We start from the raw sequence: 27606 nt of genomic DNA, 5'->3' as shown, positions 1-27606 counted from the left end.
GGCTACAGTTGCACCCCATACATTCTCATGCGCACGCATAGGACTCACACCCCTAGCCCACGGGGCACACGCAAGCAAGGAACATGCAGGGGCTTCCTGGCCCAAGGAGCCCTTGACATTTCCGGATACCTGCTGGCCCTTTGCTCCTCTCTGCTCCTGTTATCCCTTTCCAGCCTCTCTCCAAACCCCCACATGGCCCGCTGCCTTCTCTTTGGAAAGTCCAGGGTCCTTTGATAGGGGGAGGTGGGGAGGCTGACCCACAGCAGCTTGGCGTGCCTTCGACAAGGCAGCAGTGCCCCGACAGCCGAGGACCCCCCCAGCTCCACCCCACAGGCACCCTGTATCCGGGCAGGTACCACCCGCCCCCACCAGCCACCTCCCTCTCCGGGTGCCTGAAGCCAAGGGGGGGGGGCCTACCCTCCCCACTCTCCCGCTCTGCCTCCTTGTCCCAGAGAACCGCCCCCCAACTGCCCAGCCCGGAAACAATCACCCTTTGAGAAAGGCTGCCAAGCTGGGCGCCAGGAACGGCCTGGATGGAGGCGGGGTGGGGGTTGGAGGGCTTTAACTCCCGAGAGCGAGGCCTGGCGGTGTCGCCCCGCCCGCAGCCCAGCTCCAGCGCGAGGGGCCGAGGCCGGCTCGGCCGGGGAGGGCGCGAGGGTGGTACCACTCCGGGGTCCTTCCCTCCTCGCGCCCCGCCTCAGCCCGCGAGGGTGGTACCGACCACCAGCTGTGCGGGTCCAGCCGGCTGCCTGCGCTCGCTCGGGGCGGGGGCGGGGACGGGGGCGGGGCGGGGAGCGGAGGCGGGGCGGGGCTGGCGCGGGGCGGGGGCGGGGCTGGCGGCGCTGTCACAGAAGCGGCCGCCCGGGCGCATCCGCCGCCGCCGAGGGGACTCCGCGCCGGCCCGGTCGGCTGGGCTCCGGCCGCGCGCCCCGGTGTGCCCGCGCCTCCGCCCTGCGCCCGGGCCCGCCCGCCCCGCTCTTCTCTGCGCCCCCGGCCTCCCCTCCCGGCTCCCCGCCCCGCGCCCCCCGCGCGCTCCCGGGCTCGGCCGCCGCCTCGCCGAGCGCAGAAGGGCCGGGCCGGGGCGGCGGGCGGCGCGGACCCCGCAGCGATGAAGGGGCCCCCGGGGGCCCGCAACCCGAGAGCCCCCGGGGCTGGAGGCGCGCGCGGCCCGGGCCAACAGCCTGGGGGCGCCGGGGCCGGCGCGTAGGGGCCGCCACCGCGATGGAGCGCGCCGGGGACGATCCGGACTCGCCGCCGCAGGTCAGTGCCCCCGCTGCCGCGCACAGAGCCCCTTTATGCTTCCGCATCGGTCCCCGCGCCATGTCCACCCGGGCGCGTTTGCGCGCGCCCGTGTGTGTGTGTGTCTGTGTGTGTGTGTGTGTGTGTGTGTGTGTGTGTGTGCGCGCGCGTGTATGGCTGTGCGTGCAGTGGGGCGGCTGGAGAGCCAGCTGGGGACCCGGCCGGGGCGGAAGGCGCTGCCGCCGCCGAGGGGCTGCGAAACCAAACCTGGGCGATGCCTGCCCTCCTCGGGCCGGCGGGAAGGGGAAGCTGGTTCTCGGCAGTTTCCAACAACCGGCCGGGCTCTTAGCTCGCTGGTTCCTGCCTCCCCACCTCAGCAGGTGGTTCCCGGTGGCCGGGAGCCGGGGGCCAGCACCCGCCGCAGCGGCTCCCCAGCGTCGTCCCCAAGCTCTGAGGCTCCAGCCACTGGCAAGTTAAGTCTCTGAAGCTCTGCCGGGAGGCTGAGGGGCTGAGCGGTGCTGAGAGGACCCAGCGTCCTTAGGACGTACAGTGCAGGGGGCGGGGGAGGCACGACCAAGTTCACCACCCGCCCTCCGCCGCCGGGCTCCGGCCTGGGGTCCTAGTCCCTCCCAAGCCAGAGCCCGCAACTTCTGAGAAGGAACAGAGAGGTGAGGCAGGAGAGACTGGAGTAGGAGGCCAGGGATCAAACTGTGCCTGGGGACAGCCCAGGACCCAGCAGCTGAGGTCGGAGAGACCGCACCCACCCAGACACAGATGCATAAACAAGGCCCCAACCGGCCCCCCTGCCCCGACCTCCCCTGGCCGGGCCTAGTCTCAGCTGGGCACCCTTTGCCTGGATTCTTGTAGAAACTGGGTCTCAGGGGCTCCGGGGAGCTCTCTGCACTGGACGCTGAAGCCAGCCTTGCGGACGGCTGGTCGCCCCAGGCTGGTGGGGACAGCCCTACCTGCGTGGGTACCAGTCTGGGTGGGGTACCCATCGGGAGCTTGGGCTGTGCAACATGTACCAGTTCAAAGGACTGGGCACGGATGTCCCAGTACAGAGCCTGTGGTACCTCCAGTGTGGTTGTGTGGAAACGGGGCACAGCTGCGTAAGTTACTGGCGTCGTGGGGCGCGTGGCTTCACAGGACGGTGGCTCCAGGGTCCTCTGAGATTTGCCTTCTGTCCCTCACCACAGAGATTGAGACATTTCCTCCCAAACCTGCTTAGCTGGTGACGGCTACTGCCCGTACTGGGCCAAACGTCAAGTCCCCCCCTTCCTTTGTTTGGAACAAAGACCCTTCCCCGTGAGACCTTCAAAGAGACTATCCATTGTGCCCAGTCCATGCCCATCACCCCCAAAGTTTCTGGAGCTGCATGCACTCCCCTGTGCCCCTTTGGATGGGAGCGGGAAGGCTTGCCCCGGTTATGGAACAGGGAGGGTTGATGGATTTGTGCCCCATTCAGCACCGGCGCCGAGTGGCTTGCTGTGCACGTTTCTGTACCTGACCCGCAGATGCTGGGGGATCCCTCCTTGTTCACGCTGTTGGAGGCTCACAGGTGCTGGGTTGAATACGTGCACAGAGGTTTCTGGACCAGCAGGCACTGACCGTCCACCTGAAGCATGGGGACAGGCAGAGACCGGGGGCTCCAGAGGAAGATGCCGGTGGGGCCTGCCCTGTCCCCGGCATCGGGCCTCTGGACGGACCTGCATTTTCCCACTGTAGTTTTGAAGGGCGAGGGGTGAGGGGCCCCGGGCGGCTGTACCTGTCTGGTCGTGGCACGGCGTATGAGGCAGGGCAGGAGCGTTGCAAGCGTGGCGGGTTCGGCAGGGTGAGCTGCCCCGAGCCAGGCTCTAGGATCAGGGAGCGTGTTGGTTCAGCTTTGGCCGGAGGAGGGCCTGAGCTGGGGTGGAGAGGCCTGAGCACTCCCCTCTGCTGAGAACTGAAGGGGGAGAGGGGCAGGGCTGGGGAAGAGAGAGAATCTGAGAGCCTGAGGCAGGCAGGGAAGCGTGCGAGAGACAGCAGACAAAGACGGAGGCACGGATGACGGGGGCCCAGGGGCACGGGTGGGCCAGCCTCGGGCCTCCTTCCAGGATGCCCCCCCCCCCGGCAGCCATCAGCCAGGGCAGGAGGCCCTCCGTGGAGCAGGGGGGACGGCCTACTGAGGAGGGCTCTTCCCGAGGCTCGGATGAATGTGGGGTTCAGAGGGAGGTCCTCAGGCAGAAGGGGGACAGGCTGTGAGATCTGGGACTCTCAGGGAGACCCATCTCTTGGTGCCTGCCCCACACCCTTCCCGGCCCCGGGGTACAGTGGACTCTGGGGGATCCAGCACCTGGGGAGAAGGAAAAGGAAAACCTCCTTCCTGCACCTCCAGGCCAGAAGGCCTTTGGGGACCCTGCTGAGAGCGTGGGGTGGGGGGCAGGGAGGTAGTGCCGTGCAGGGCACAGGCTTGGCCAGGCCGAGGCAGCCTCAGCCCCTCTGTGACCAGCTGGGTGGACTTCGGGAAAAGCGGAGCCCTGTAAGCCCTGGTTTCCCAAAGGCCCATAAATCCAGGAGCCTCTCCCACCAGGCTGTTTGTAGGTGAAGTGCTCGGTGGATGTTACTGTAACATCTGCATTGCGTTCACCTCCCCCCACCTTCTTCTGGGGTCTGGATGGCTCTAGAATTTGGAGTAGCAATTCTCTGGCCCACTCTGGGGCCGGTCACATTGGCCTTGTTGCCGGCTCTCCCCTCAGACTCCCACGCCTCCGGACTCTGGGGCTTGTCCAGCCCCTGCCATGCCTCTGCATCGAGACATGCTTGGTGTCTCCTTGCCGAATGGCAGCAACATGGGTCCCGTGTCTAATTGGTGGTCAGTGTGGTCACTGCACGTCTCAGACAGTGGTTGTCCCCAAAAATCCACACAACTGACGAGAACCCCAGGCCGGTGGCCTCTTGGTATCCGTGCTAGAAGCTGGCAGAGTGGGCGGAAGTCGCTCAAAAGCCCCCTTCCACACACATTCACTGAGCACCTACTGTGTTCCAGGCTCTGGGCCAGTGCTGGGGACGTAAAGCGTCAAACAATCCAAAATCAAATCAGGTTTCCGGTTTAGCTTTAGGAGGAAGGACTGTGTGGGTTGCTTTTTTTTTTTTCCGCAGCTACAGCAAATTTACTTTTCTAATGAGGTTTAGCTTCAGCCAATATTAAAATGAATCTGTACTCCCTGAGCACACCAGCTGACAGCGGGACAGCGGCCTTCCAGCCAAGCGCCTGGCAGGGATTAGGGCTTTGCCACCGATAAGCCCAAAAGTGGGGAGTCTCAGTCTGGACCTCCAAGAGTTGGCTGGATTGGCGATGAGCCTTGCCTGCAGTATTAGAGCTGTCAGCAGGGTTTCTCCTGCCCTGCAGGTAGAAGACGTGAGCCGTTATTATTGCTTCATGAGGAGGGGGGAGGGAAGCAGGGGGAGCAGAGACCAGAGGGCAGGGCTGTGGGTATTAGGAGGGGACCCGGTCTGCGGGTCCTTGCTGACCCCCATGCAAGCCTGGGCGCATGCGGTCACCTCCCCCTCACTCCTCTCCCGTCTTGCTTCCTTCTGCGTGAAGTAGTCGAACAATCTGTCCTCGGAGGCCATGAGTGTCTTTAGGCTCAGGACTCTGGGCTGTTCATTTAACCAGCGCTCAGAAGCCTTAGAGCCCAACACTGGACGTGGGGCGGCTGCTCTCCCTCCCTGGTGGCATCCCGCAGCCACACCAGCCACATTTCAAGAGCGCAGTAGCACACGTGTCCTGTGGCCACCATACTGGATGGCGTGGATGCACGTAGGATGTGCCCAGCGTCCCCAAGTTCTCCTGGCAAGTGTTGTTCCGGGCTCTACACAGCTGGTTTAGTGAGGCGCTGAGAGCGTGGGCTGCTGGACTCACACCCCGGCTCTGCCACGCACAGCCGTGTGGCTTGGGCCATCGCCTAACCTCTCTGTGCCCCTCATGTCTTGTCTCTAAGCAGGGATAACAGGATGTTTGTGAGGCAGGAATGAGGATTACAGTTAATCATGTTACTCACTTAAAACGTGAGGAGTGCTTTGCTTAGCAATTTTTTTTTATTACTCATTTAGTTAAGATTTCACCTAACAGACACTTAGGGAACAGCCTACTTGGTGCCAGGCGTGCCGAGGGGCCCAGCGTGTGGCCTTGCTTCCGTCTCCCAGCCACCCTGAGTCTCGGTTTCCTCCCCTGTGATGGGGGCGTGGCCGGCTAATAAGCCCTGCACCACTCTCCGGGGACAGAAAATGAGGTGGGGTGTGTGTCTGCCTTTGCAGATGAACACTGCCAGATCCCCAGGGAAGCAGACGCACCTCCCACCAAAGAGCATTTCCTTAGCCCCCGTGTGTTCAAGGTAAAAGGAGCAAATGGGGTTCCGGCCTCCGCCAGCATCTCGGTGGGGACGTGAGGTCTCTGCCTGGGCTCCCAGCCCTGGACCTAAGGTCCAGCGGAGCGAGAGGGGCCCTGGGCCAGACGGGATTAGCGGTCAGCTGGCTGAGCCCGGTTCCAGGCCCAGCTGTGTCGGCCGCTCTCTGGGTGACAGAATCTCAGGAGCCTCTATCTCCTCATCTGAAATGAAAGGAGCATGAAGCATGTGAACATTTCCCACCGCGATTACGCCGCTTCCCTTGGTAAGCTCTCCATGATGGACGCCCCAGGAGCAGGAGGCAGGAGTGGGGAGCCCACCAGCCGAGAAGGCAAAGGGAAGAGGGAACGGATCTGGGAGCAGGAATTCGCATCCGCAGCCATGGACTAGCGCTGAGGCCAGCAGACGGCCTGGCCTGGGATTAGGATTCTGTGGCTGTAGGTGCTTCCTTCTTTCTGCAGATAAGGAAGCCGGTGCCCAGGGAGGGTCCACTCCTGTTTCAGGTCACACAGCACTTTAGTGCCTTGTCCCAGACTGTGACCTGAGTCTCCCAATGCCCACCCCTCCCTCTCTCAGGTTCCCTGTGGACAGAGACAGGCAGGACAGAGACAGGCAGCAGGACCACAGGAGCAGCTCCCCAGGCTCGGGGTAAGAGGCCCACCCTGAGAGCCGGGCTCCTTTCGCCCACCAGCCGGCACAGGCCTTCGCTCTCCTCCCATGGTAGCTGGCCCAGGAGGACCCAGCTAAACCATCCTGACAGGGCCCCAGGGAAGGTCAGCTGGTTCAGGCCACAGGCAACGCATTAAAAATACACTGGAAACCTTGATTAAACCAGTGAATCATCAGCCTGCGTGGTATGTGCTTGCACACTCTGACCAGAGGGGTGAGGTCAGCCTGGAAATCCTCAGGCTGGGTGAGCCATCGGGGCCCTCGCTGGCTCGAGACCGGTTCTGGGGGCTCCCAGCTCCACTCAGCCCAATCCCGAAGCCCTGGGTCCCCATTAGCTGATTGGGGTCCCCCGGGCGGCCTCTGCAGCCTGAGGAAATCCAGGCTCGTCCTCAGCCCCCTCCCCCGTCACTGACCCGATGCCCTTGGAGGTCAGAGTGGACTTGGGGTGTCAGGCCGCATCCCTGGAGGCCCAGTTACTGGAAGGTGCGGCCAGTGGAGTGGCCACACCAGGCCTCCGGGGAAGCCCTCCCCGCACAGCACGGAGCAGAAGGACGGACCGGCTCACAGCGGGGCTGCCCGTTGGGCCCTGGGCCCGCTCTGCTCCCAGGCGGCTCTGCTTGGGTTGCCGTACTGCCTCTGAGCAGGTGCTTTTCTTTTTCCCTCAGAAAGCTTCTGAACTAAAGCCGAAGCATTACTCACCTAACTCATCACCTGCCGATATTAACTTCCTCTCCCTCCTGTAAGTCTCCCTCCGAGAACCAGCATTCCAGCCTCCACCCCTCCCCACACCCAAGGCTGGAGACCCAGCAGGCTGCCTTGCGTGTGCGTGCCTGTGTGTTCCAGCGTGTGCATGCATGCATGCGTGTGAGTGCACGTGTGTGTGTGTGTGCATTCCATCCTCCGGCCACGTCTTGCTCACTCCTAGCAGCTCATCTGGAACCCCTGGGGTTGCGTCCCCCAGGCGTGCCCTGTGCATGTTTCCTCATGGTAACGCTCCCAAGTGACAGCCAGCAGGAGGGCCACGCACTGGGACCACACACAGGTGCCCACCCAGCCCCGCTGCAAGGAAAGCCCTCTTATGCCCCCCTGGTGTCTGGATGGGTCATTGCTGACCCATCTAACCAGAACTTCTGGTTGACAGATTCGTTTTTGTAGTTAAAAAAAAAAAAACAACACGTAAAGTAAAATGAAAATGTACCATCTTAACCGCTTTTAAGTGCTTACTGGCATTAAGTACGTTCGCGGTGTCATGCCACCATCCATCTCCATCTTGCAAAGCTGGTTTAGTGAGGCGCTGAGAGCGTGGGCTGCTGAACTCACATCCTGGCTCTGCCACGCACAGCTGTGTGGCTTGGGCCATCGCCTAACCTCTCTGTGACCCTCATGTCTTGTCTCTAAGCAGGGATAACTGCTTAAAGAACTTTTTCATCTTGCAAACTGGAAACTCTGTACCCTTTCAACCCCCCGCCGCCAGCCCTGACAGCCACCCTTCTGCTTTCTGTCCCTATGAGTCTGACCACTTACCCGCCTCTGTAAGTGGGTCACATGGGCTTAGCCGGGCTGCGCCTGCCCCTCCCTGAGTGCAGCGTCCTCCAGGGTCATCACGTCGGAGCAGGGGTCAGGGCTTCGTCCTCGCTCGGGCTGGATCGCACCGTGTGGATGTGTTTTGTCTGCCTGGTCATCAGGCTGGCGGGTCACTTGATGCCAGACTGTGGGGCAGAAGTGGTCAACAGTGGTGTCTCCCCACTGGCCTTCCCTCCGGGAGGCTGCAGACGCCTCTGTGCTCTGAGTACCAGGTGCCATGAGGAGCAGGGAGGATGGAGCCCTGCTTTCCCCCACCTGTCCAGTACTAAACGCGTGTCCCTAGAGCCCAGCCCTCATGACCGTCCCCAGGAGGGTGTGCCTGGCCAGCCCAGAGGTGGGGCAGGAGCCCGGCCAGGGAAGAGCATGCCAGGCAGAGGCACCAGGTGGGGTCGCCTGCCCTGCTCCCTCCAGAACCCCACCCGGGACCCTTCCTCGCAGAGCCTGTCCCTGGGCCGGGAGCCCTGCTGACCCAGGAGCCCTGTGTGCAGGGCCAGCCCCTCTGCACGCAGCTCCGCGGTGCTCAGCCCCGTCTCAGCCGTCGTGCTGCCCTGCTGCCGGCTGTATAGTGCACGGCCTGTAAAACAGACAGAGTGTCGGCGGGATCTACCGTCTGGGGGCCGAGCTTAGGGACCCTCCATCCGTCATGCCTCTCAGGGAGAGCACGTGCTGCCCACTCGGGCTCACAGGCCTTCTTGGGCTGGACCCCCTGCACCTCCTGCAACACTTTCCCTGAACTGTCTCTCATCAGGCAGTGGGAGCAGGTGACACGCAGGGGTGGGGGGACGAGGGACCCGGCAGGAGTAACAGGAAACAGAGGTGGTGAGAGCAGCTTTCCGGGAGCCCTCACCTGCTTCCAGGGGGAAAGGGCATGAAACGGGCAGCTCGGGGTCGATGGTCCCACACCCCCAAGCTCAGCCCGAAGGAGGAGAACCGCAGCTCTGACAGCTCTGGAGACAGGAGGAGAGACGGGGGACCCCTGACCTTCCGAAATCCCCGGTCCTGCCCTGGATGTGAATCTTGGAGGTTGGGCAGGGACACAGGACTAATGCGGGGGGACAGGAAGGTGTCCCAACACCAGGGCAGGCCCAGCTCAGTTTCCAAATGTGTAAAAGAGGAACAGAAAAGCGGTGCCCACCCAGGGAGCTGCGTGAGCCCACGGCAGGCAGCCCGCGGCCAGGAGCCCGGACATCCCGCTCATCACACCGCCGCGGAGCCCACGCCCCATGGACCACCCTCCTCAGCACAGCCTTGTCCTTGGGAGGGAGGAATCTGCTAGAAGAACTGCCCAGAGGCCGGTCAGTGCTGACCCGGGGGGAGCTGAGGTGCCCTGGCTTCCCTTTCTCTTCCAGACACTTGGACTCGGCTGGATTCAAACAACATGGTTGCTGCTATAATTTCTATTACAGTTGACGTCGCCCAGCATTCGTGGTGCTCCCTGTGGGCCAGGCGCCGTGATAGTGTTTTCCATGGACCCCTCATTTGATCGCAGAGTGGCCTGGTAAGAGTCGCCGAGAAGGGACTCAGTCGCAGGGACACTGGTGCAGCCCCTGCTCCGTGTCTGGCCCGGGCCTGGGGTGGATCCAGAGGAGTCCGTGGCTTGGGGGCTGCGGACAGACACGAAAACCGACAAGCTCTCGCAGGATGCGGGCTGGCCGTTCGCTGTGTGGACGCTGAATGCTCAGGCCTGGGAAAGCTTGCGAAGGGGGAGGGATATGGCCGGGGGCGCAGAGCTCCAGGTGGTCTCCCCCGGTCAGCACCCCACCCCAAACCGCTCGCCATCAGCACCAGAGGAAATGGAGGCTGCACAGCCCGGGGGCAGGGGACGGTGCAGTGGGGACAGACTGCCTTCGGCCGCTCACACCCCTCCAGGGCATCCGAATCCCAGCCTCGCCCATGGCCCTGCACAGCCGTCCTGGCCCGGCCGGGCGTCACACCCTCAGTTCCAGGGCCAGAACCTCCAGGTTACCCAGCCTGCTTAGTTCTGGTCCCCTGGCCTTGCTGAGACCACATGCCCTGCTCACTGGCCAGCCAGGGTCCCCAGGACCTGTGCCAGGCTCCACGCTGTGGACCGTCCTTGCAGCCAGCACTCCATACCCCCCAGGCAGTGCAGCCCTGGGCCCTTCTCAGCCTCCCTGGGCCTCCCCAGTGGAGGGGGGTCAAGGAGACCCGGTTGCACCACCCCAGCTCCCGGAGCCCAGGGTGCAAGGGCCCCACCGTCTTCTGAGCTCTGGTGTCCTCAGCCTCGGCAGGGAGCGCACCGCTCCCACCCATGCTGGCGGCCGGTCAGGAGGGGAGGCCCGCCCAGCCGCCCGGTGGCTCTTGCCGCCCTGGTCCACTAGAAGCTGTTGGCTTTGCTCGTCCAGTGCGCCAGCCCCGCCGTCTGTCTCGTATCAGAATCTGCGGAGCCCTCGGCTCCTGCCGCCACAGGCACTGGCCTGATCCGGTGGGTGTCACTGTGTCCCAAGCTGCCCCACCCCTCACAGGATGCTGGGCGACGCAGCAAGCTGGGCGCTGGCGGGAAAGGTTGGCGTGTTCAGTCCAGGGCGTTTGCTGTGACCATGTTGGAATCGGGCGGGGCCTCGGCCTGTGCCAGGGCGGCCTACCTGCCGGTGCTGCTTAGCTGTGGCACGGGAGGACGGGGGGCAGGCCGGGGGGCAGGGAGACGGTCCCAGGAGCCGCGAGTGGAGCCCTCTGCTCCCCGGGATCGTGCTGCGGGCACAAAGAAGCCCACCTGGGTCAGCTCAAGAGCTCATCTTTGGCTGACTGGAGACCCACGCGTGGGCCCACAGATACGTGTGCACTCATTCAGATAGGGTGCTGGCCACGAGCACACATGCATGCACACGTGTGTGAAGCCGTGAACGGGCAGCCCTGTGACGTCACCCAGAGAAGGTGGCCCCGTGGAGCTCGCAGGATGGACTCGGCCCCAGCCACACTCCTGAGTGAAACTACAAGTTCCACGTCCAGGAGGAGGGAGAGCAGGTGCCGCGGCCGCTGCCGTCGGGCCAGTCGGGTGGAGTCAAGCGGGCAGGCGGTGGGGGCACAGTGACGAAGCTGGTACTCGGGGCTCCACAGGGCAAGGACCCCGTGGCAGCCAGCGGGCCCAGGGACACACAGGCCCCCACGCTGGGCCATGGCAGAGGCCTGGCAAAGGGGGCAGCGGGGGTCAGAGGCCACAGGGAGGAAGGACATGAGGGGATGCTGGCCGTGAGGGCCGGGCTGGCTTGCTTTTTGGGTCTCTGGACTCGGCCTTGGGGCTGGCCCAGACCTCGGGGTGGGAGGGGAGTTACCGTCCGATGGACCAAGGCAGGTCTGCCAGTGTCCAGAGCTCTCACGAGCGCTGCAGGGAGGGAAGGCGCCGGGCTGGACGTGGGGTCAGGGACGGTGGTGGCAGGAGGTGGAAGGGAAGCAGAGAGGATGCAGTTAGTGGGGGGTGAGGCAGCACAGCCGAGCGCCTCAGATGCCACGGAGGGGGACTCAGGAGGTCTTGGGGAGGGCACGTCAGGGGGGCGGGCCAGGCAGTGAGGTGGGCTGTGCAGACAGATCTCGATGGGAGGCCGTGGAGGAAAGAGCAGGCCTGGACCAGCATCCGGGCACGGTCCGGCGGATGCGGGGAGCAGTGGGAACGGCCCGGGGTTTCTGTGCTGGCCGCCGAGACGAGGAGGAAGATGGAGCTGCTCTGGGAGGAAGACGACGGTGGGGTCTCTTTTGTGTTTAAGGTGTCCATGGAACATTCCAGACACAGAACAGCTCCAGGCTGGAGGAGGAGACTGAGACCAGAGCGGGCAGGGGGAGGGGGAGGCCACGGGGAGCCCCTCGGGTGTGCCGGCTGCGTGGCCAGACGGGAGCTGGGGTCGGGAAGTGACCTGGCCTCCCTGCTGTGCTGGACAGGCCCTAAGGTGTCCCCGTGACCTCTGACGCCCGCTGTCCACGCCTTCAGTGTGGACACGCCTGTGACCAGGAGAACGTGGTCAAGGTGATGGGCTGTCCCTCCTGTGGTCTCACAGTGTCCTGGAGGACGCGTCCCGGCGGCAGACTTGCCCCGGGTGCCCTCCCTGCTGTCCCAGGGCGTGGGTGACCGTGTTGGCTGAGGACACGGGGCAGGGAGCCGAGGGCAGTGCCGCCCACGGTCCTGTGACTTTGGGGCAGTGGCCTCTGCCGCCCCCCAACCCCGGGCGTGGAAGCAAGCGCGCCTGTTCAGCCCTCCAGGAGCCCCTGCGCAGGGGACCCCGCACGTCGGCTGGGCTCCTGACCCACGGAAGGTGGAGATGGAAGAGAACTGGGTGGTTAGAGCTGTAAGCACGTGACCACAGGTCGGCCGCGGGAGAACACAGGGGTGCTTGTCTTGGGGACAGTGACGTTCTCTTAAAAGCTGGCGTGGTTGCCAAAAGGGGGCAGGGACAGAGATACAGGGAGGAAGGGGGAAGAGGGGGTCGGGGAGGCAGCTCCTGCCAAGACCAAGCCTCCCCCAACCCCAGGCCAAGCCAAGGGCCAGAAGCTGGACTCCATGCAGGGGCCGCTCCCCAGTCCACAGATGGCAGAGCCGGGCCTGCCCTCACTGCCCCCCCACCACCAGGGGAGGACCGCGGCCGTGCCACTCTCTGCCCGCCTGCCCAGGGCTCCCGTCAGCACCTCGCTGCTGGGTGCCCTCCCCGCCCAGCCCTGCACGGCCACCCCAAGACCCTCTGCGTGGTGGCTCTTCACAGGGGGCGTTCGGCCCAGCTGGCCACTGTCAGACGGTGCAGTTCTCCATCCGGTCTGTGTCCCTCTGGTCGCTGTCCCCACCTTGAGCCAAGCCGCGGGTCACCCATGTGCTCCGGGCCCAGCCCAGAGCAGCAGCAGGAAACCCCCGAGGTGAAGCCCTCCTGCAGGGAGGCTGTGGGACGAGTGGACGCCCTTCTGCCCAAAGACCACGCCGCTGATTTGGGAACTCCAGTAAACCCACGGGTGCTGATAGCTTGTTCCGTTCAAATTCCTGCAGTGATGCAGGGAGGACCATGCAGACCAGACCCCCATTTTCACTCTTTACTAAGAATCCAAACCTGATCCCAAGGCTATATCTGAAAAACCAAGAAAGAAAACGAGGGAGCCACCTCAGACAGACGACCGATGAGCTGTGTTTCCTGTCTCTCGGGCGAAAGAAACCCACAGCTGTTCTGCCCGAGCCGAGCCGACGTCCTTCTGCCCCAGCGGGGCCTGGCCTCCTGGCGAGAACCCCTCCTTCTCAGCCCCCACCGTGAAAGCCCGCTGGGGAGCCCCTTCCTGGGGTGGCCCTAGGGGGGCCGGCCTGCAGGCAGGGGGCATTGTGCATGGGGCACCTGGATGTGAGCAGCTCCGCTGACTCCAGGACCTTGGGCCCTTCCAAGCCTCGGTTTCCTCGCGTGTACAATGGGTATGAAACCTCCCTGCCTGCCCCACAGGCTGCTGTGGAGATAAAGGACCGGCTTTATGAAGAAATGAATCCCACCTGCCCAGGGCAGGGCTGTGAGCTGCAGGGCCAACCCTGAGCCCTCCTGGGCATCACGCCCTCCTCGTGGGTGGAAGGAGCTGTGGACCCCTCTGTGTCCAGTCCCCTGCGTGTGGTGGGGACAGGAGCAGGAAGTGGACAGAGATGGTGGGTGGAGAGGCCCCCGTGTCCTGCCCCCTCCCCCGTGGAGCCGGTGTGGGTGCAGTGGCCAGGGAGGAGAGGCCTGGGGCCAGTTAATGGAGTGTGGATTGACTGGACAGGAGCTGATTAGCTCTGGCATCTGGCTTGTCCTGAGCAGCGGCCGCAGGATCAATACTAATCCCTTGATCCCATTAGGGCCCCTGCAGTTCTCGGGGACGGCGTCCAGCCTCCCTCCCGGGCACTGTCTGGGGCTGGAGGGTAGAACTGGAGCCCTAACTGCACCCGCCTGCTGTCTGCTGTTAACCCCTCCCCGAGTCCTGCTTCCTGCAGCCCCTGGCACCCCCGCCCGTCCTCTCACACCACCACCCGGCCCCCCATAACCCGGGCCCTGACATCTGCTCGGCCCCAGCGGGACTCAGGCTCCCGGTGTCGGGCCCGTTTCTTTCCTCCCGGGCACGGCAGTGCTCTCCTCACCACCTCTCCTCCAGTGACTCAGGACTGATGTCCTCAGGGGGCTGGGGGTCCCCTCTGGCGGTCAGTGATCCAAGTGTCCATAATGTTGGTTCCCAGCCTGTTTGCAACAGTTTCTGCTTGTTCTCATCATCACGGAATATGACATAAACCAAGAAACACGAGCTGGAAAGAAAGAAATGTGTCGTTCCTAGGAAAACTAAGCTGAATGCTCTCAGAAGATTCCATGAGGCGAGTCTAGGGAAAACGTTCTCCAAATGAGGTGAAGATTGGTGGGAAACATAACAATTCTAAAGGATGCGGCGCAGGTTCCTCACCGAGTGTCCCAAGGTCTTGGATCACTTCCGAGAAGTCGTCGCTGAGGCCAAAGGCGGTGTGCCCAGCGGGGCGACTCCCAGAGGGTGGCGAACTCCCAGGACAGGCCTCAGCCCCGCTTCCCAAGCGGGCAGTGCCACGCTGGCCAGTGAAGAGCGTGTGGTCGGGGACAGGACCGCTGATCGTGCAGTTGTCGGGACACGTGCAGTGTCCGCATCACCTCGAAGGACTCTTCACCCCGCGGCCTCCTGTGACCGCCACCGTCCCGGGCTTATGGGCACCACGGCTCCTATCCTGCTCCAGAGGCGAGGGCTGGAGTGGTCTGTGTGAAACTGACCTCCGCCACACACATGCACACGCCATCTCCGGAGCACCTCCCTGAGGGATGGGACGGAGCCGTGTGAAGCCCCTTTCCCTGCTGCCGTGTGGTCCAGGGAATCCAGAAGGGCCTTGCCCACCACCGATGCTGAACTAATATTTGCTGAATGGAATTAAACCAGCCTCCTCCGCAGGTACTGGGACGCGGGTGAGGTTTTCGTCTGAATCCTGCAGCTCAGGAGGCAGCCTATCCATGCATTTGGAATCGTCCAGCCTGGAAGCCAACCTTGCCCTGGCCCTGCCTCCCCAGGCCCAGCCTCTCCTGTCCAGCCTGCCCGGCTACAGCCCAGCCTTGGACACATCGGAGCCCCCCATCTGGGTCCCAGACACCCCCTGGTTCTCACAACCCATGACACCCTAAAACCCATAGGCAAATTCCTATAACTAGGTCTCCCCAGATGTGGCCAGTCTCCAGGGCTGCTTGGCCCATGAATCAGCTGTTACACTGGCCTCTTGCTTTGACTTTGGCCTTGAATGCCACCCGACCCCGTTTTCCCACCAGAGCCCTGTCTTAACTTCAAGGTGCTAAAATGGCAGAACTGAAACTTCATAAGAACCTCCCAGTCCAGCCCTGTGTGTGGAGATGAGGGTGGAGGCCGAGGAGGACAAGCAGGGGCCCCGGGGGCAGCAGCCAGAGCACTGTCCCGCCCCCTCACGTCCCCTGTGCCGTCCCATGGGGCTCACACGCCCCTCGGCGCAGCCTTGTCTGTGTCCAGCCGAGGCCCCCCGTCTGCACTTGCTGAGGGGCTGGGCGGCGGGGGCCAGTCACGGACACGAACTGCGGTGGCTGGTGGGGAGTCCTGGCCTCGGCGGACACCGGGCCCCACCCTCGCTCTCGCCGGCAGGACCTCGCTTCAAGCACCGCAGTCTCCCTGCCGCACCCCTCCTCCTGGCTCCGGGTGCGGCCGAGCCCCTCCTCCATCTTTGCACTGACTCCTCTGCCCGTGGCCACCGAGGGCCCAGGGCGGCCCTGGGTCTGCGGCTGCTTGAGCCTGGACCAGAGGCAGGCTGCCCGCCACCCCTCCAGGGCCAGGCGGGAAAAGTGGGCCGAGGCCAGTGGTCATCCTTGCAGCCCCGTCTCACACTTGGGCCTCTGGGTCTGGGGTAGCTTCCGCTGCTCCCAGCCCAGGTCCCCCCAGGCCTCTGCTCCCTGACGCCCAAGCCCAGGCCCCATTTCCCTCAGACCCGCCCCCTGCTGGCCAGCTGGTGCTCTCCAAGGCTGGGGGCTCTCCCTGCTCTGCTTCATAACCGCCTGGTAATTCGCTCCCTGATTTTGCTGCTATGCTTATAATAGCCTCCATTAAAGTTATGGGGTTTGCAAGCCGTAATGGCTTCCAGAGTAATTAATGCACAACTGGGTTTATGGCTAAGTTTATTTTTAGAGCTTTTCTGCCCGCCCCACCCCCTTTCTTTCATAGAAGTTTTGACCAGATAGAGCGGATGGGATCAGAGCCTCCCTCCAAGGCCCTGGCGTCCACGGCCCCCCTTCCTCTCCTGGTACCCCTCCTGCTCCCCCCAGGGGGGTGCTGGGCCCTGCAGGGGGCCTCCCGGAAGGGGCTCTGGGGCCTGACCCTCCTTCCCGAGCTCCTGATGCAGCTCAGACCCAAAGGGCCCGGATTCAGGTCTGGCCCCACTGCATGCCGACGGTGACTTGGACAAGATGCGGACCCTCACGGCCTCTGCAAACTCCAGGTGGAAGGGGTCGAGGGCAGCGCCTGCGGCCCAGGCGTTGGGAAGACTGAACGTGGAGTGTCAAGTGCATCTCTGGCCCCACAAATGCTCCCCACCAGCTGTTCTTTGCTCAAACTGCAGCCCGGGCGGCCGAGGGAGGGGCAGGTGCCGGAGGCTGGAGGCTGCCCCAGCGCAGCTGCCTGAGTGCCAGGGCAGGCCAGCTCCCCATGGCTTCCCCGCCGGAACCAGAGCCTCCCCAAGACCAGGATACCTGGGAAAGCTCCAAGGCGATCACAGGACCAGAGGAGACCTCCCAGCCAGCCCTACTGGAAGCGCCTCTGACCCCCATCACGTGGCCTGAGACAGCCCCGCCAAACTGAGGCCCCAGCTCAGCCCTTCGCAGCCCTACCTGTGGCCTTGGAGCAGGGAAGGGGCTGGGCGGGGATGTAGCACGAGCTCACGCAGCACAGGAGACGCAGACAGGCATCCTGGGTGGGACTCTGGGCTCCCACCTGCTCGGGCCACGACAAGGAGTGTGGAGGAGACAGCTCGCACCCCAGGATCATTCCCTGCTCTGTGCCTGCACCGTTTAACGCCGGTGGCAGGGGGGCAGGCCGTGCACCATCTGACTCCAAGGAGGCTGTGGAGCCAGGGGTGGCAGGGGCAGCGGGGCCACCCCGGGAGACCGCAGTGCCTGTCACTGGAAGACAACACGGTTCTTGCACCAGGCATGGGGACTGCTGGCAGAGAGAGGACCAGGCAAGGAGGAGGACGCACTGCCTCCAAAACGGGAGCCCAGATCCTGCTCAGCCCTGGCTCTCAGCTCTGCGGGAGACGAATGTGCGTCTGCGGGGGGCTGGGTGGGCAGCGAGCGGCCTCGGGGGCTCGGTGTGCCGGTGCTGGGCACTGGGGTGGCCCACACACTGGGACAGGCCAGGGCCGCCCATGGCTGTCCTCCCTCACGCCTCCCCCTGTGGACCCCAGCTGCATCTTGCACGGCACTCAGCTCAGAAGTGAGGAGGAAGGTGAACGTTGGGATGTGACAGTTTCCATGGCGGTCCGGAGGCTGAGCGCCTGTCTCCTGGCATGTGGGCAGCCGGGCCAGAGGGGAACTCTACCCACAGGGCACCTCTCCTGGAGCTCCCGGAGCCCCTGCTGCTGCCATTTGAGTGCCATCTCCCCGGGACGTGGCAGCCCCACCGGGAGCACGTCTCCTGGCTGACGCCCAGCTGCAGCGCCCGGCCTCCGCCCTACCTCCGCGGGGGCTTCGCAAGAATAGATCGTGTCCGGGTCCACTCCTTAATCCAGGCTGTGAAATAACCACCTGGGCACAAGCCTGCGACCATCACAGCTGCTGACTCGTTCCGAGCGCTTGCTGTGTCCATCTGGTGCCAGCCCACGGGCTCCACGGGTGTTAACGCATTTAATTCCCAGAAGCCTTGGGAAGTAGGTGCTGAAGGCGCCCATTTCATAGATGAGAAAACTGAGGCACAGAAGTGAGTTGGGGTTAAACCCAGGCAGGTGTGTCTGAATCCTGAGTGGACAGCACCCACCGCCACCTGTGAGGACAGAGGCTGGCCGCACCCCACGGACTGGCAGAAGCCAGGTTCCACCCTGAAAACACGATGCTGTGCGTCCCGAGCCGGCCAGCGGGGACCTGTTCTGCCCAGGTCTCTGGCCGCCACCTTTGCTCTCTCTTGCAGGTGTCCACCCCGCAGGGTTCCTGACCCACCTCAGAAGGCAGCACCCACCAGACTCCGGTAGGGCCGGACTCCGCAGACCTGCTTCGGCAATGGGTGGGTTGTGAGCGTGGTCAGGCCTGCTGGCCAGCATTCAGCTTCCCGCTGCCCCGTGCCTGGCCCACCCAGCCCATTCCTGTTCTTTTCTCCCCTGTGCTCGCCGCCGTCCGCTGCCGTCGCTCAGGTAACGAGGAGCTGTGGGCCCAGCCAGCCTTGGAGATGCCGAAGAGACGGGACATCCTTGCGATTTTCCTCATCGTGCTGCCTTGGACGCTGCTGGTCACCGTGTGGCACCAGAGCACCATCGCGCCCCTGCTCACCGCACACAAGGGTGAGCCCCCGCCCGGCCCCAGCTGCCGGGCTTTGCTGATGGGGTGACCACAGCCAGGGCTTCTGGAGTCCTGACTCTCACCCGCTCGGTAGCTGGGGAACCGAGGACGAGCCAGGCTGATGACCGTACCCTCGTGGGCGGGGGGGTCTCAGCCCGTTTGGGGCTCTGATGATGCCACACATACAGGCACAGACTCACGGGGCAACTCTGCACCTGTTCCCAGGACGTGCACCCGGGAGGGCTCAGGGGTGGGTGGCCAGGATTCCCGGTCTGCGTTGTTTAAAACCTTTCAGGGCGAGTGTGTTGTTCGCTCCTCTTTTCCTGATCAGGAAGCCCTGATCCAGTGCCACCTGCTGAAAACAGGCTGGACAGAGGCAAGTCCCCCGGAGCCGGGTTAGAACTGGCTTCGTCTGGCTCCCAGCCCAGAGCTTTTCCCTCTCACACCAGGGCCCCCTATGCCCCAAACCCGTACACGTGTGCATCCCCCCGCGCCTGCCCCTCATGGCCAGTCTCCAGTCCCACATTTCCCCCCTCTCTGTTCGATCCCTTCTCCCATGGGAGCCCGGGGAGCCTGAGGAAACACAGAGGTGCCCAGGCACATCCCAGGGAGAAAGCTGACAGGACTGGGGTGGGTGGGGGGATGCTGGGAATCAGTGATTCGGGTGCAGGCAGGGCCAAGAGCCACAGTCTGAAGCTGGGCTGCTCCACAGTTACACATTGGGGCCTGCTCAGCCCCGGTGGGTCCTGAGGCTTCCGTGAGGAAGGGCCAGGCTGGAGATGGCTAAGCGCCCACTGCCTGCTGGGGCACCTGGAGCTGTCCTCCCAATCCAGCACCTCTCCTTGGTGCTTACTTTTGTGGGTTTTTTTTTTTGTGGCCATGCTGCTGGGCCTGTGGGATCTTAGTTCCCCGACCAGGGATTGAACCCGGGGCCTGGCAGTGCAAGTGCGAGCCCTAACCCCTGGACCGCCAGGGAAGTCCCTGGCGCTTATCATTTTAGAGTTGTCACCCAACAGCACATCACTACATTTACCACATGTAAAGGGACATAATACCACGTGGCTTCCATTCTCGGCAGGGCTCTGGGGTCAGAGACGCCAGGCTGCTTCGCTCAGCACTGCCCTTCCTGCCTGAGGACAGGGAACTGGCATCCACTCTCCCCAGAGCAGCCAAGACAGACAGAACGAAGGCAGCAGCAAAGGAAGTTAGGGAGGCCTTAGGACCCAAAGGCGGCAGAAGCCCTGACCCAGCCCTGTCGTAGGCGCGGAGAATGTACCAGGGCACAGACCCGCCGGCGGGGGGGGGGGGGGGGGGGGGGGGGGGGGGGGGGTGATTTGAGTGGCAGAAAGGGACAGGGAGGGAGAGGGACTCTCAGTGTCCTTCCCAGGCCTTGGTTTCCAAAACTTTACTCACGGCAGGATAAACTAAACTTTACTTATACCTTGGTCAGAAGCTGCTCTCCTCAAGCTTGTTGTCTTTCACAGTCTGACCCAAAACTCCTCCTGCAAGTGCTCTTGGCTACCTGCATTTGCGCTAGTCTCCCGACCCTGCACCCACGGCCCAGGCGCAGGCTCCCACTACCCCTGTGTGTCTCGTCGTGGGTGTCTGGTTGGCCTTTGGGAGCTCCCTGAGAGGCGGGAGCACGTGTGTCCCCGCCCCTCGGTGCCCAGCGTCCAACCCCACGCCAGCACCCAGGCTAACAAGAACCATGGGAAGGAGGGAGGGGGCGGCAGCTGGCTGGACCCCACTTCGCCCCCTGCAGGTAACCACTCACGCCATCCTTTCCATAGTTGCAAGAAGCCATGAGGAACAGGGCCGCTTACCAGGGATGGTGAGCCTCGGGGCAGAGTTACGAGCCCTTTAACCCACATGCAACTCGATAAAGGAGATGCAGGTATTGGCTCCATTTTGCAGTTTCTAAAACTGAGGCACCAGAAGCCAAGCACCCTGCTCACAGCCGTATGGTTAGTACAGAGTGGCGCAGGGTCTGAGCCCAGGCACTCAGATCCCTAGGTCAGTCCTCTGACGCTTGCCACCTCCTGCTGAGATGGTGTGAGAGCAGTGAGGGGCCCACAGCCTTTCAAACAGGAAGACACACCTCAGAGAGAAGGGACTCTTTAAGAACAAGCATACCCGTGGGGGCTTCCCTGGTGGCGCAGTGGTTACGAATCCGCCTGCCAATGCAGGGGACATGGGTTCGAGCCCTGGTCCGGGAAGATCCCACATGCCGCGGAGCAACTAAGCCCGTGCGCCACAACCACTGAGCCTGCGCTCTAGAGCCCGCAAGCCACAACCACTGAGCCCGCATGCCACAACTAGTGAAGCCTGAGCACCCTAGAGCCCATGCTAGGCAACAAGAGAAGCCACCACAATGAGAAGCCCACGCACCACAATGAAGGGTAGCCCCCGCTCACTGCAACTAGAGAAAGCCCGCGCCCAGCAACAAAGACCCAACGCAGCCTAAATAAATAAATTTTTTTAAAGTAAAAATTTTTTTAAAAAGATATGAATCAACACCATTTAAAAAAAAAAAAAAGAATACCCATAGGCTGATTTCCCCTCATGAGAGGACTGCTGGCTTTGCCCATGGGGAGAATGTCCAGGATGCAAGAGAGAGCTTGGTCATTAGAGCCGCCCCAGCGGGCGCAGGGTGCTTTCCGGAGAGAGGGGCTCTCATCCCTGTGAGTGTGTCACAGAGGCCAGGCCTCTGCCAGGTTTCACACACGCCTCTCCTGGGGTCCTTGGGGACACATGGGCACACATGGCTGGGTGTGGGGCAGGTAGGGTTCCAGGTGGCTGAAAGAGTGTGACCGGAAAGTGCAGATTAGGAGACAGACACCAAACCCCAGAAGAGCTGAGATGGGTCTCCACCCTCTGCCCCTTTGCACAAATGTGAGAATAAAGTCAGCGACGACAGGCACAGGGTTCAGAATTATCTTGCCAGCTATGGGCAACACCCTAGAAGAAAATGCAGTAGTTAAGTATCAGATACTCTGCACCAAGATTCAGTAAGCCCCGGGGTTACTGACTCCAGGGTTTGTGAAAAATCGGGGCGAGGTAACCGCAGACTCCCGGGTCCACGGTGTGCTGTAGCCACGACAGCACTAACGCTGCCCTCCGGCATGGGAGGCAGTGCCCGGGGCTCTGCAGCCCCAGCCGGTGCGAGGCAGTGCAGTCAGCTCTGGCCAGGTGTGAAGGGTATAGGGTGGTAAGGAGAGGACACTTTGTCACATAAAACCCGAACCGCGGATGCAATCTTGGAATTTGGCCAGTTGCCGTCAAATAGCTACAGAGCTGTCAAATGCGAGAAGGAGGGAGAGGTTATTTCTGTGTCATCTCGGGAGTCACAACTAGCAGAACCCAGGGGAGGATGTCAGGCAAGCAGCCTTGACCACCAACTTCAGCCCACAGGGCCCCAGGCAGGGATGCGCTGACGTTCCCGCGGGTGGAGCAGAGGAGAGCTGCATGGGGCGGGGGGGCCGAGGTACTTGCTGCGGAGCTGCCCACACCGCCCCCCCTCCAACCCGCAGATGACGGCAGCGATCCCCGACGCGAGGCGCCACCCGGCGTGGACCCCAGGGAGTACTGCATGTCCGACCGCGACATCGTGGAGGTGGTGCGCACCGAGTACGTGTACACGCGGCCCCCGCCCTGGTCCGACACGCTGCCCACCATCCACGTGGTGACGCCCACCTACAGCCGCCCGGTACAGAAGGCTGAGCTGACGCGCTTGGCCAACACACTGCTGCACGTGCCCAACCTGCACTGGCTGGTGGTGGAGGACGCACCGCGCCGCACGCCGCTGACCGCGCGCCTCCTGCGCGACACCGGCCTCAACTACACGCACCTGCACGTGGAGACGCCGCGCAACTACAAGCTGCGCGGGGACGCGCGCGACCCGCGCATCCCGCGGGGCACCATGCAGCGCAACCTGGCCCTGCGCTGGCTGCGTGAGACCTTCCCGCGCAACTCCAGCCAGCCCGGCGTCGTGTACTTCGCGGACGACGACAACACCTACAGCTTGGAGGTTTTCGAGGAGGTGCGCGATTCGTGGACGTATATGGGGCCCGGGGAGGGTGCGGACCCGGCGCGGCCTTCAGCCCCGGCTGGCGAAGGGGGAGGAGATCGGCCTTGGCCGCAGCCCTGGCTTCCGGGCACTGTCTGCGTGAGGGCTTCCAGTGGGGGGACAGGGAAAGGGGGTTCCTTGTCGACTCTCTGAGTGTCCTCCGGGTCTGGGAGTCACGACAGTGTGGGGGGAAGGGAAGGAGTCATTTCAGACTCTAAATTGGGGAGACAGAAGTTTTGCAGCAAAGGACAAAGAGGGAAGGTCACGTGACAAGGCGAGTGTCAGCTGGTTGGAGGGGTGGCCTTGCCCACAGCCCAGGCGTGCTCCTCCGCAGATGCCCACCCCGAGCAGCCCGGGTGCCCCGACTCCCATCCCCGCCCAGGCGCCCTGACCCTTCTCCTTCTGTAGATGCGCAGCACCAGGCGGGTGTCCGTGTGGCCCGTAGCCTTCGTCGGCGGCCTTCGGTACGAGGCCCCGAGGGTCAATGGGGCCGGGAAGGTGGTCGGCTGGAAGACTGTGTTCGACCCCCACCGGCCGTTTGCAATAGACATGGCGGGGTTTGCGGTCAACCTGCGGCTCATCCTGCAGCGAAGCCAGGCCTACTTCAAGCTCCGCGGCGTGAAGGGAGGCTACCAGGAAAGCAGCCTCCTGCGAGAACTTGTCACCCTCGGTGACCTGGAGCCCAAGGCGGCCAACTGCACCAAGGTAAGCCCCTCAGCAGAGCTGACAGCTGCAATGCAAGCTTTCTCCAGCCCACAAAGCCCTCCCTCTAGATCAGGGAAAAGGAAATAGGGCCCCAGACAGCCTCCCAAGACGGCAGCTTATCGCCCTTCAGGAGCCACGGTGATGGCAGGTGGGGGAGCAGGAAGGGGCGACCGGCGAGACAGAGCCCAGGACTGAATCCCTCCCTCACCTCGAAGCAGCTGGGCTCCACGACCCTCCTGCCAGACACACCTCCATGTGTGCACACACATGCACAGACACGGGCACACACATACATATGCATGTGCACGCATACACACATGCATGCATGGAACATACATGGGTGTGCGTATGTACAACACAGGCACACGTATACATATGTTCATGCATGCACACACACACACACACACACACGCTGCTTCAAGTTTGGACTTCTCCAGCCAGGGCCTGGGCTGTCACTTAGCTGAGCTGAAGGTCCCGGAACTCTCTCTCCCTCTGGACCCATCAAGAAATGCAGGGGAGGATGAGAAGCAAGAGGAAACCTTGAGACCTGTTTGTCTCTTTTCTGTAGCTGTAGACTTTCTGTTTCCAACAGATATTTTGAATGCAGCCTATGTACAAAAAGCAAGAATGAGGGCGTAGGTAGAAATAAAGAACAATGGAGAAAATCTTGCTGGAACAAGGGCAGAAGGAGAGGGGGCAGGGGTGGGAGGGCGAGGTCAGGGGCCTGCCCCATGTGGTCTCACGTCTCTGAACACACAGATCCTGGTCTGGCACACACGGACTGAGAAGCCGGTGCTGGTGAACGAGGGGAAAAAAGGCTTCACTGACCCCATGGTGGAGATCTGAGCCCCAGGACACAGGTAGGGGGATGCAGGCAGGTGACGCACTGGGCGGGCCACCCAAGCTTGGATGCAGAGTAAATCTGCCAAGACTTTTCCTCTTAGTCTTTAATCGTGAAGGTCAGAGCAAATGCCCCGTGGAGTAGAGGAGGCATAGCTGAAGTCGACAGGAGCCAGCCTCCCCCCGTGGCTGGGTGGTTCTTCCACCAGCTGCTTGGAAGGCCTCACCTTCCAGGCACCGCCTGGTGACAGCTCCCTGTCATCACCACTGTTATCCTGGCCACCAGCCAGTCCCCTTATGAGGCGCTGCTGTGTGGACCCGCCCAGGCTCTGTCTCCTGCAGGTGCCTCCTCCGTCCTGGTGAAAGCGTGGACCGAGGAGCCTTGCCTGACTCCCAAGCTACCACTTTCCTCGGTTTGACCTTTCTTTCTGTAGGCCTCAGTTTCTTCATCTGCAGAATGGGTTGTTGAGGCACCAGGAACAGTCTGGCACATAATAAGTCCTGCCTAAGTGTTGCTATTTTTATTTGTTTGATTCTTTTTGGCCAAGCCACGCAGCATGCAGGATCCAGGGATCGAACCTATGCCCCCTGCAGTGGAAGCGCAGAGTCCTAACCACTGGACCTCCGGAGAAGTCCCTTTATTTGGTTAAAACCCTGTATTGCTGTAGGTCACAGGCTCCATCTGTGTTTTAGAGGCAAAGGAATGAGGTGGAGTAAAGCTGAAGTGAATTGTGCCAGGTGATTGGCAAAGCCAGGAATTTTCTATGAGCTTCTCTGTGATCTCATCAGAGGTGGGAGCTCAGACAGTGGGACACACCTCTGTCCTCTGGCCTTGGAGTCAGGCTGAAGCTTCTGTATCACCTGGGCAATGGCCCTGCCCACAGGGGACCGCAGGGGGTCTGCTTATCTTGTCCCCTGAACTTAGAAAATCACCTCAGTCGCTGCCACTGAGACTGTGTCGGGACAGAGCATCACTCCCTGCCTCTCCCGCTCCGGGCCTCTCAGTGGGACCCGGGGGTGGGTTCTGCGGAGCCCCTGGGTGACGCTTCAGGGGCCCAGGATCCAGCGGCTCCCTCACGCCTCCCCCATTCTTCTCCCCGTCACAGGAGCCCCCTTCTCAGACCTGCTCCTGGCCACCTGTGCTCCCCACGCGGGTGGTCCCTCCGAGGCGGACTCCTGTGGAATCGCCGTCACCCTCCTTTCTACTCTGGGGCCTTCAGAGAGACCAGCCTGATGCCAGGACAAAGGACGGAGACCCTAAAGCACAGAAACCCCAGACCTGTTGTTCTGTTCCATCTGCCCTGGCAGGGCCGGCCGGGGCAGACACCATGGGCCCCAAGCCCGGGAGTGATGCCAGGCTGGGAGGGGGCGAAAGACCCCAGCAGTCCAGCAGAGGGCTCCCCAGCTCCCCCTCGAGGCCCCACGACCACACAGGACACCTGGCCAGGGACTGCGGAAGACGGCAAGCAGCCCCCACCCCCGGCATCAGGAACGAGCTGCTCCGAGGAGATGCAGCCCCTCCGGCCGGCTTTCCTCTGGCTCCTGCTTGCGGAGCGTAAGGCTGTCTGTGCTCCCGGCAGGCGGCCAGCCCTGTGCGCGGGGAGTCATGCTGCCAGAGGGCTGCTCTCCCCATACCTCAACCTCGTGGAGGGAGCAGAGCGCCCTCCCCGGCTCTTGTCCCAGCGCAAGGAAGGAGGTGGGCCCTCCACCCAGCACAGGGTATAGACCACACGGCACCTCCCCAACGCCCACTGGGCTCCGGGCCCCTTGCCTGGGCTGGGACTGGGGAAGCAGGAGCCCCCAACCCAGAGCCATGAGAACCACAGGCCTCAGGGGCTCGAGGGAGCAGGTGGGCCAGGAGGAGAGAGGAGGGGCCCGGGCGGTCCCAGGGCTCCTCCCTGCCCCTGGCTGGGGGACTCTGGATTAGCAGAGGGGTTTAAGGAAGGGGGCAGAGATGATCTGGACCCCGAGGGCAGGATACCTGAGCACACACTGCTTTGGAAACCATGCGATTTACACACCGAGTGGGAAGTAAAACCTCCCTTCTCCCTAAACTGGGGGCGCGAAGAGCAAGCCGGCCTCATGTCCGGCCGCCCGGCCGCCCCAGACAAGGAACCGTGTGCGGCCCTCAGCCAGGAGGAGAGGTGCCTGTCTCCCTGGCTTCCCGACGGGGCCGGCCCTCCGCCGGTCTCCACTCACACTCCTGAGCGTTGGAAGCACAATTTTCCTCCCCTGTGGAGGCAGAGGAAGGGCCTGAGCCCGCTGAACAGGTGTTTACTTTTAACCGCTAATAGCCCCTACTCCACTTAGACTCATGGGATGGGTCTGCGGGCCATGGAGAGCCCACTCCTGGGTGCATGGGTGGGTGGGCAGTGGGCCGCAGCCCAGCGACCTAACATTCACGGAGTATCGGCTGCCTGTTTTTGAAGTGGATTTAACTCCTCAGCATAGTCACGAAACCTTCGAGGGAGGGCTCATGTCCCTGAGGGCCCTGAGCCACCTGCAGGACGTCCCACACCCATGGTTGCCTGAGAACCACCTGGGTGGCGGGGGAAGGGAGGGTGGGCGAGGGCGGGCACCGTCGAGTGAGTGAACTCATGCAGGGCACTACTCTGCCTCACTCGCCGGGACCAGCCCCAAACGCAGGGGCGGCTTGGCTGGGCTCGGGCCGCCTTGGCCCGGAACCCAGGGCTCGTTTCAGGAAACTTGGTAACGACAACATGGTCTCCTCTTTTCTTTGGCAGATGGTGTTTCTATTGTTTTCACCTAATACCCTCTCTTAGCTGCACGTGTGTTTATTTATAATTACAACCCAATGGACTGCAGCTTTCGCCTTCACTGGGAATGAGTTTGCTATGAATCAGAACTGGGTCCATGGCTAGTTTGTTTTCCAAACGCAGTGTGTTCCCTGCTCCCCCCTGTACAGGAGTGGGGTGGGGGCCGGAGGACAGAGACGGGGAAGGTGGAGCCCCCAAGCTGCACTATCGGGTCTGTTTTAATTTAACTGTATTTAATTTGTTTTGAAATTAAAAGTCAAATATGGTTTTTAACAGTCTTAATCCTCCTCAGCCCTGTCTTAGTTTTCCTCATTCATTTAACCGTCCAACCTGTACTATCAGGTGCCTTGGGGGGACACGCCTCGTTCCTGGCACAGCACAGGGCCAGAGCTCTGCCTGCCCAGGGCTGCCTTCTCCGGAGAGGACACAGATGCTCGGGGCCAGGGTGCTCCGACAACCGTCATCAGTTCCAAGGTGACGGATGAGGCAAGCGGGGCGGAGTGCAGCTGGGGAGGTGCTGGCATCCCACCTGGGCCGTCAGAAAGGCCCCCCTGGCCAGGTGGCCTCCGAGCCGACGTGCGGAGAACTGGGTCCAGGAAAGAGAAGCTCCCCCCGCGGGAGAGCGCTTAGCTAACAGGCCACTGAGGGCAGCTCTCTGGGGGTGGGGGGTGGGTCACACGTGGGAGCAGGGGGCACAGACACTCTGCTCCAGAACCAGGGCGAAGCTTGCAGCTAGGGAGTGAAACAGAGGCTGTCGGAGGGTTTGCAGCAGAGGACGGACCCAGTCTAACCGGCCTTTTAGAAGCGCTCGCTTCCTGTATTGCCAACAA

General features: G+C 62.6%; 2 protein-coding genes and 1 long non-coding RNA gene across 12 annotated transcripts in view; 1 reads left to right on the top strand and 2 right to left on the bottom strand.

The window, feature by feature from the left end:
• Positions 1–930: 930 nt before the first annotated feature.
• Positions 931–27058, top strand: B3GAT1 (beta-1,3-glucuronyltransferase 1). 10 transcript variants are annotated; one of them, XM_067751642.1, is made up of 8 exons: positions 931–1260; positions 9227–9375; positions 18024–18080; positions 18244–18390; positions 21793–22427; positions 22863–23159; positions 23919–24019; positions 25106–27058. In XM_067751642.1, exons 4-7 carry the CDS (start codon positions 18279–18281, stop codon positions 24003–24005), a joined length of 1131 nt encoding a protein of 376 aa, XP_067607743.1. In that variant the 5' UTR covers positions 931–1260; positions 9227–9375; positions 18024–18080; positions 18244–18278; the 3' UTR covers positions 24006–24019; positions 25106–27058. The 10 variants fall into 10 exon arrangements, with proteins under 10 accessions (XP_067607743.1, XP_067607745.1, XP_067607740.1 ...); XM_067751639.1 differs by having other exon boundaries at positions 933–1260; positions 9284–9375; positions 18024–18116; XM_067751637.1 differs by having other exon boundaries at positions 933–1260; positions 18024–18116.
• On the bottom strand, positions 5263–9029 carry LOC137231086 (uncharacterized). The gene is made up of 4 exons (XR_010946391.1): positions 8347–9029; positions 7818–8002; positions 7518–7687; positions 5263–5827 (listed from the first exon to the last, which is right to left on the bottom strand). It is a non-coding gene; the product is annotated as an uncharacterized lncRNA (long non-coding RNA).
• Positions 20914–27606, bottom strand: part of GLB1L2 (galactosidase beta 1 like 2) — a 45766-nt gene continuing 39073 nt past the window's right edge. The window contains 1 exon segment of the mRNA XM_067751648.1: positions 20914–21184. Within this exon segment, the coding sequence (XP_067607749.1) occupies positions 20949–21184 (236 nt within the window). The 3' untranslated portion in view covers positions 20914–20948.

The sequence above is a fragment of the Pseudorca crassidens genome, chromosome 9 (assembly GCF_039906515.1).
Source record: "Pseudorca crassidens isolate mPseCra1 chromosome 9, mPseCra1.hap1, whole genome shotgun sequence".
Lineage (NCBI taxonomy): Eukaryota > Metazoa > Chordata > Mammalia > Artiodactyla > Delphinidae > Pseudorca > Pseudorca crassidens.
This window is presented reverse-complemented; position numbering and strand designations above follow the sequence as displayed.

Excerpts from the sequence above, each read along its gene's own strand:
- B3GAT1 (XM_067751641.1), top strand. Across the intron at positions 22,428-22,862 it reads GCTTGGAGGTTTTCGAGGAG|ATGCGCAGCACCAGGCGGGT; the intron begins GTGCGCGATTCG and ends CTCCTTCTGTAG. Across the intron at positions 23,160-23,918 it reads AGGCGGCCAACTGCACCAAG|ATCCTGGTCTGGCACACACG; the intron begins GTAAGCCCCTCA and ends CTGAACACACAG.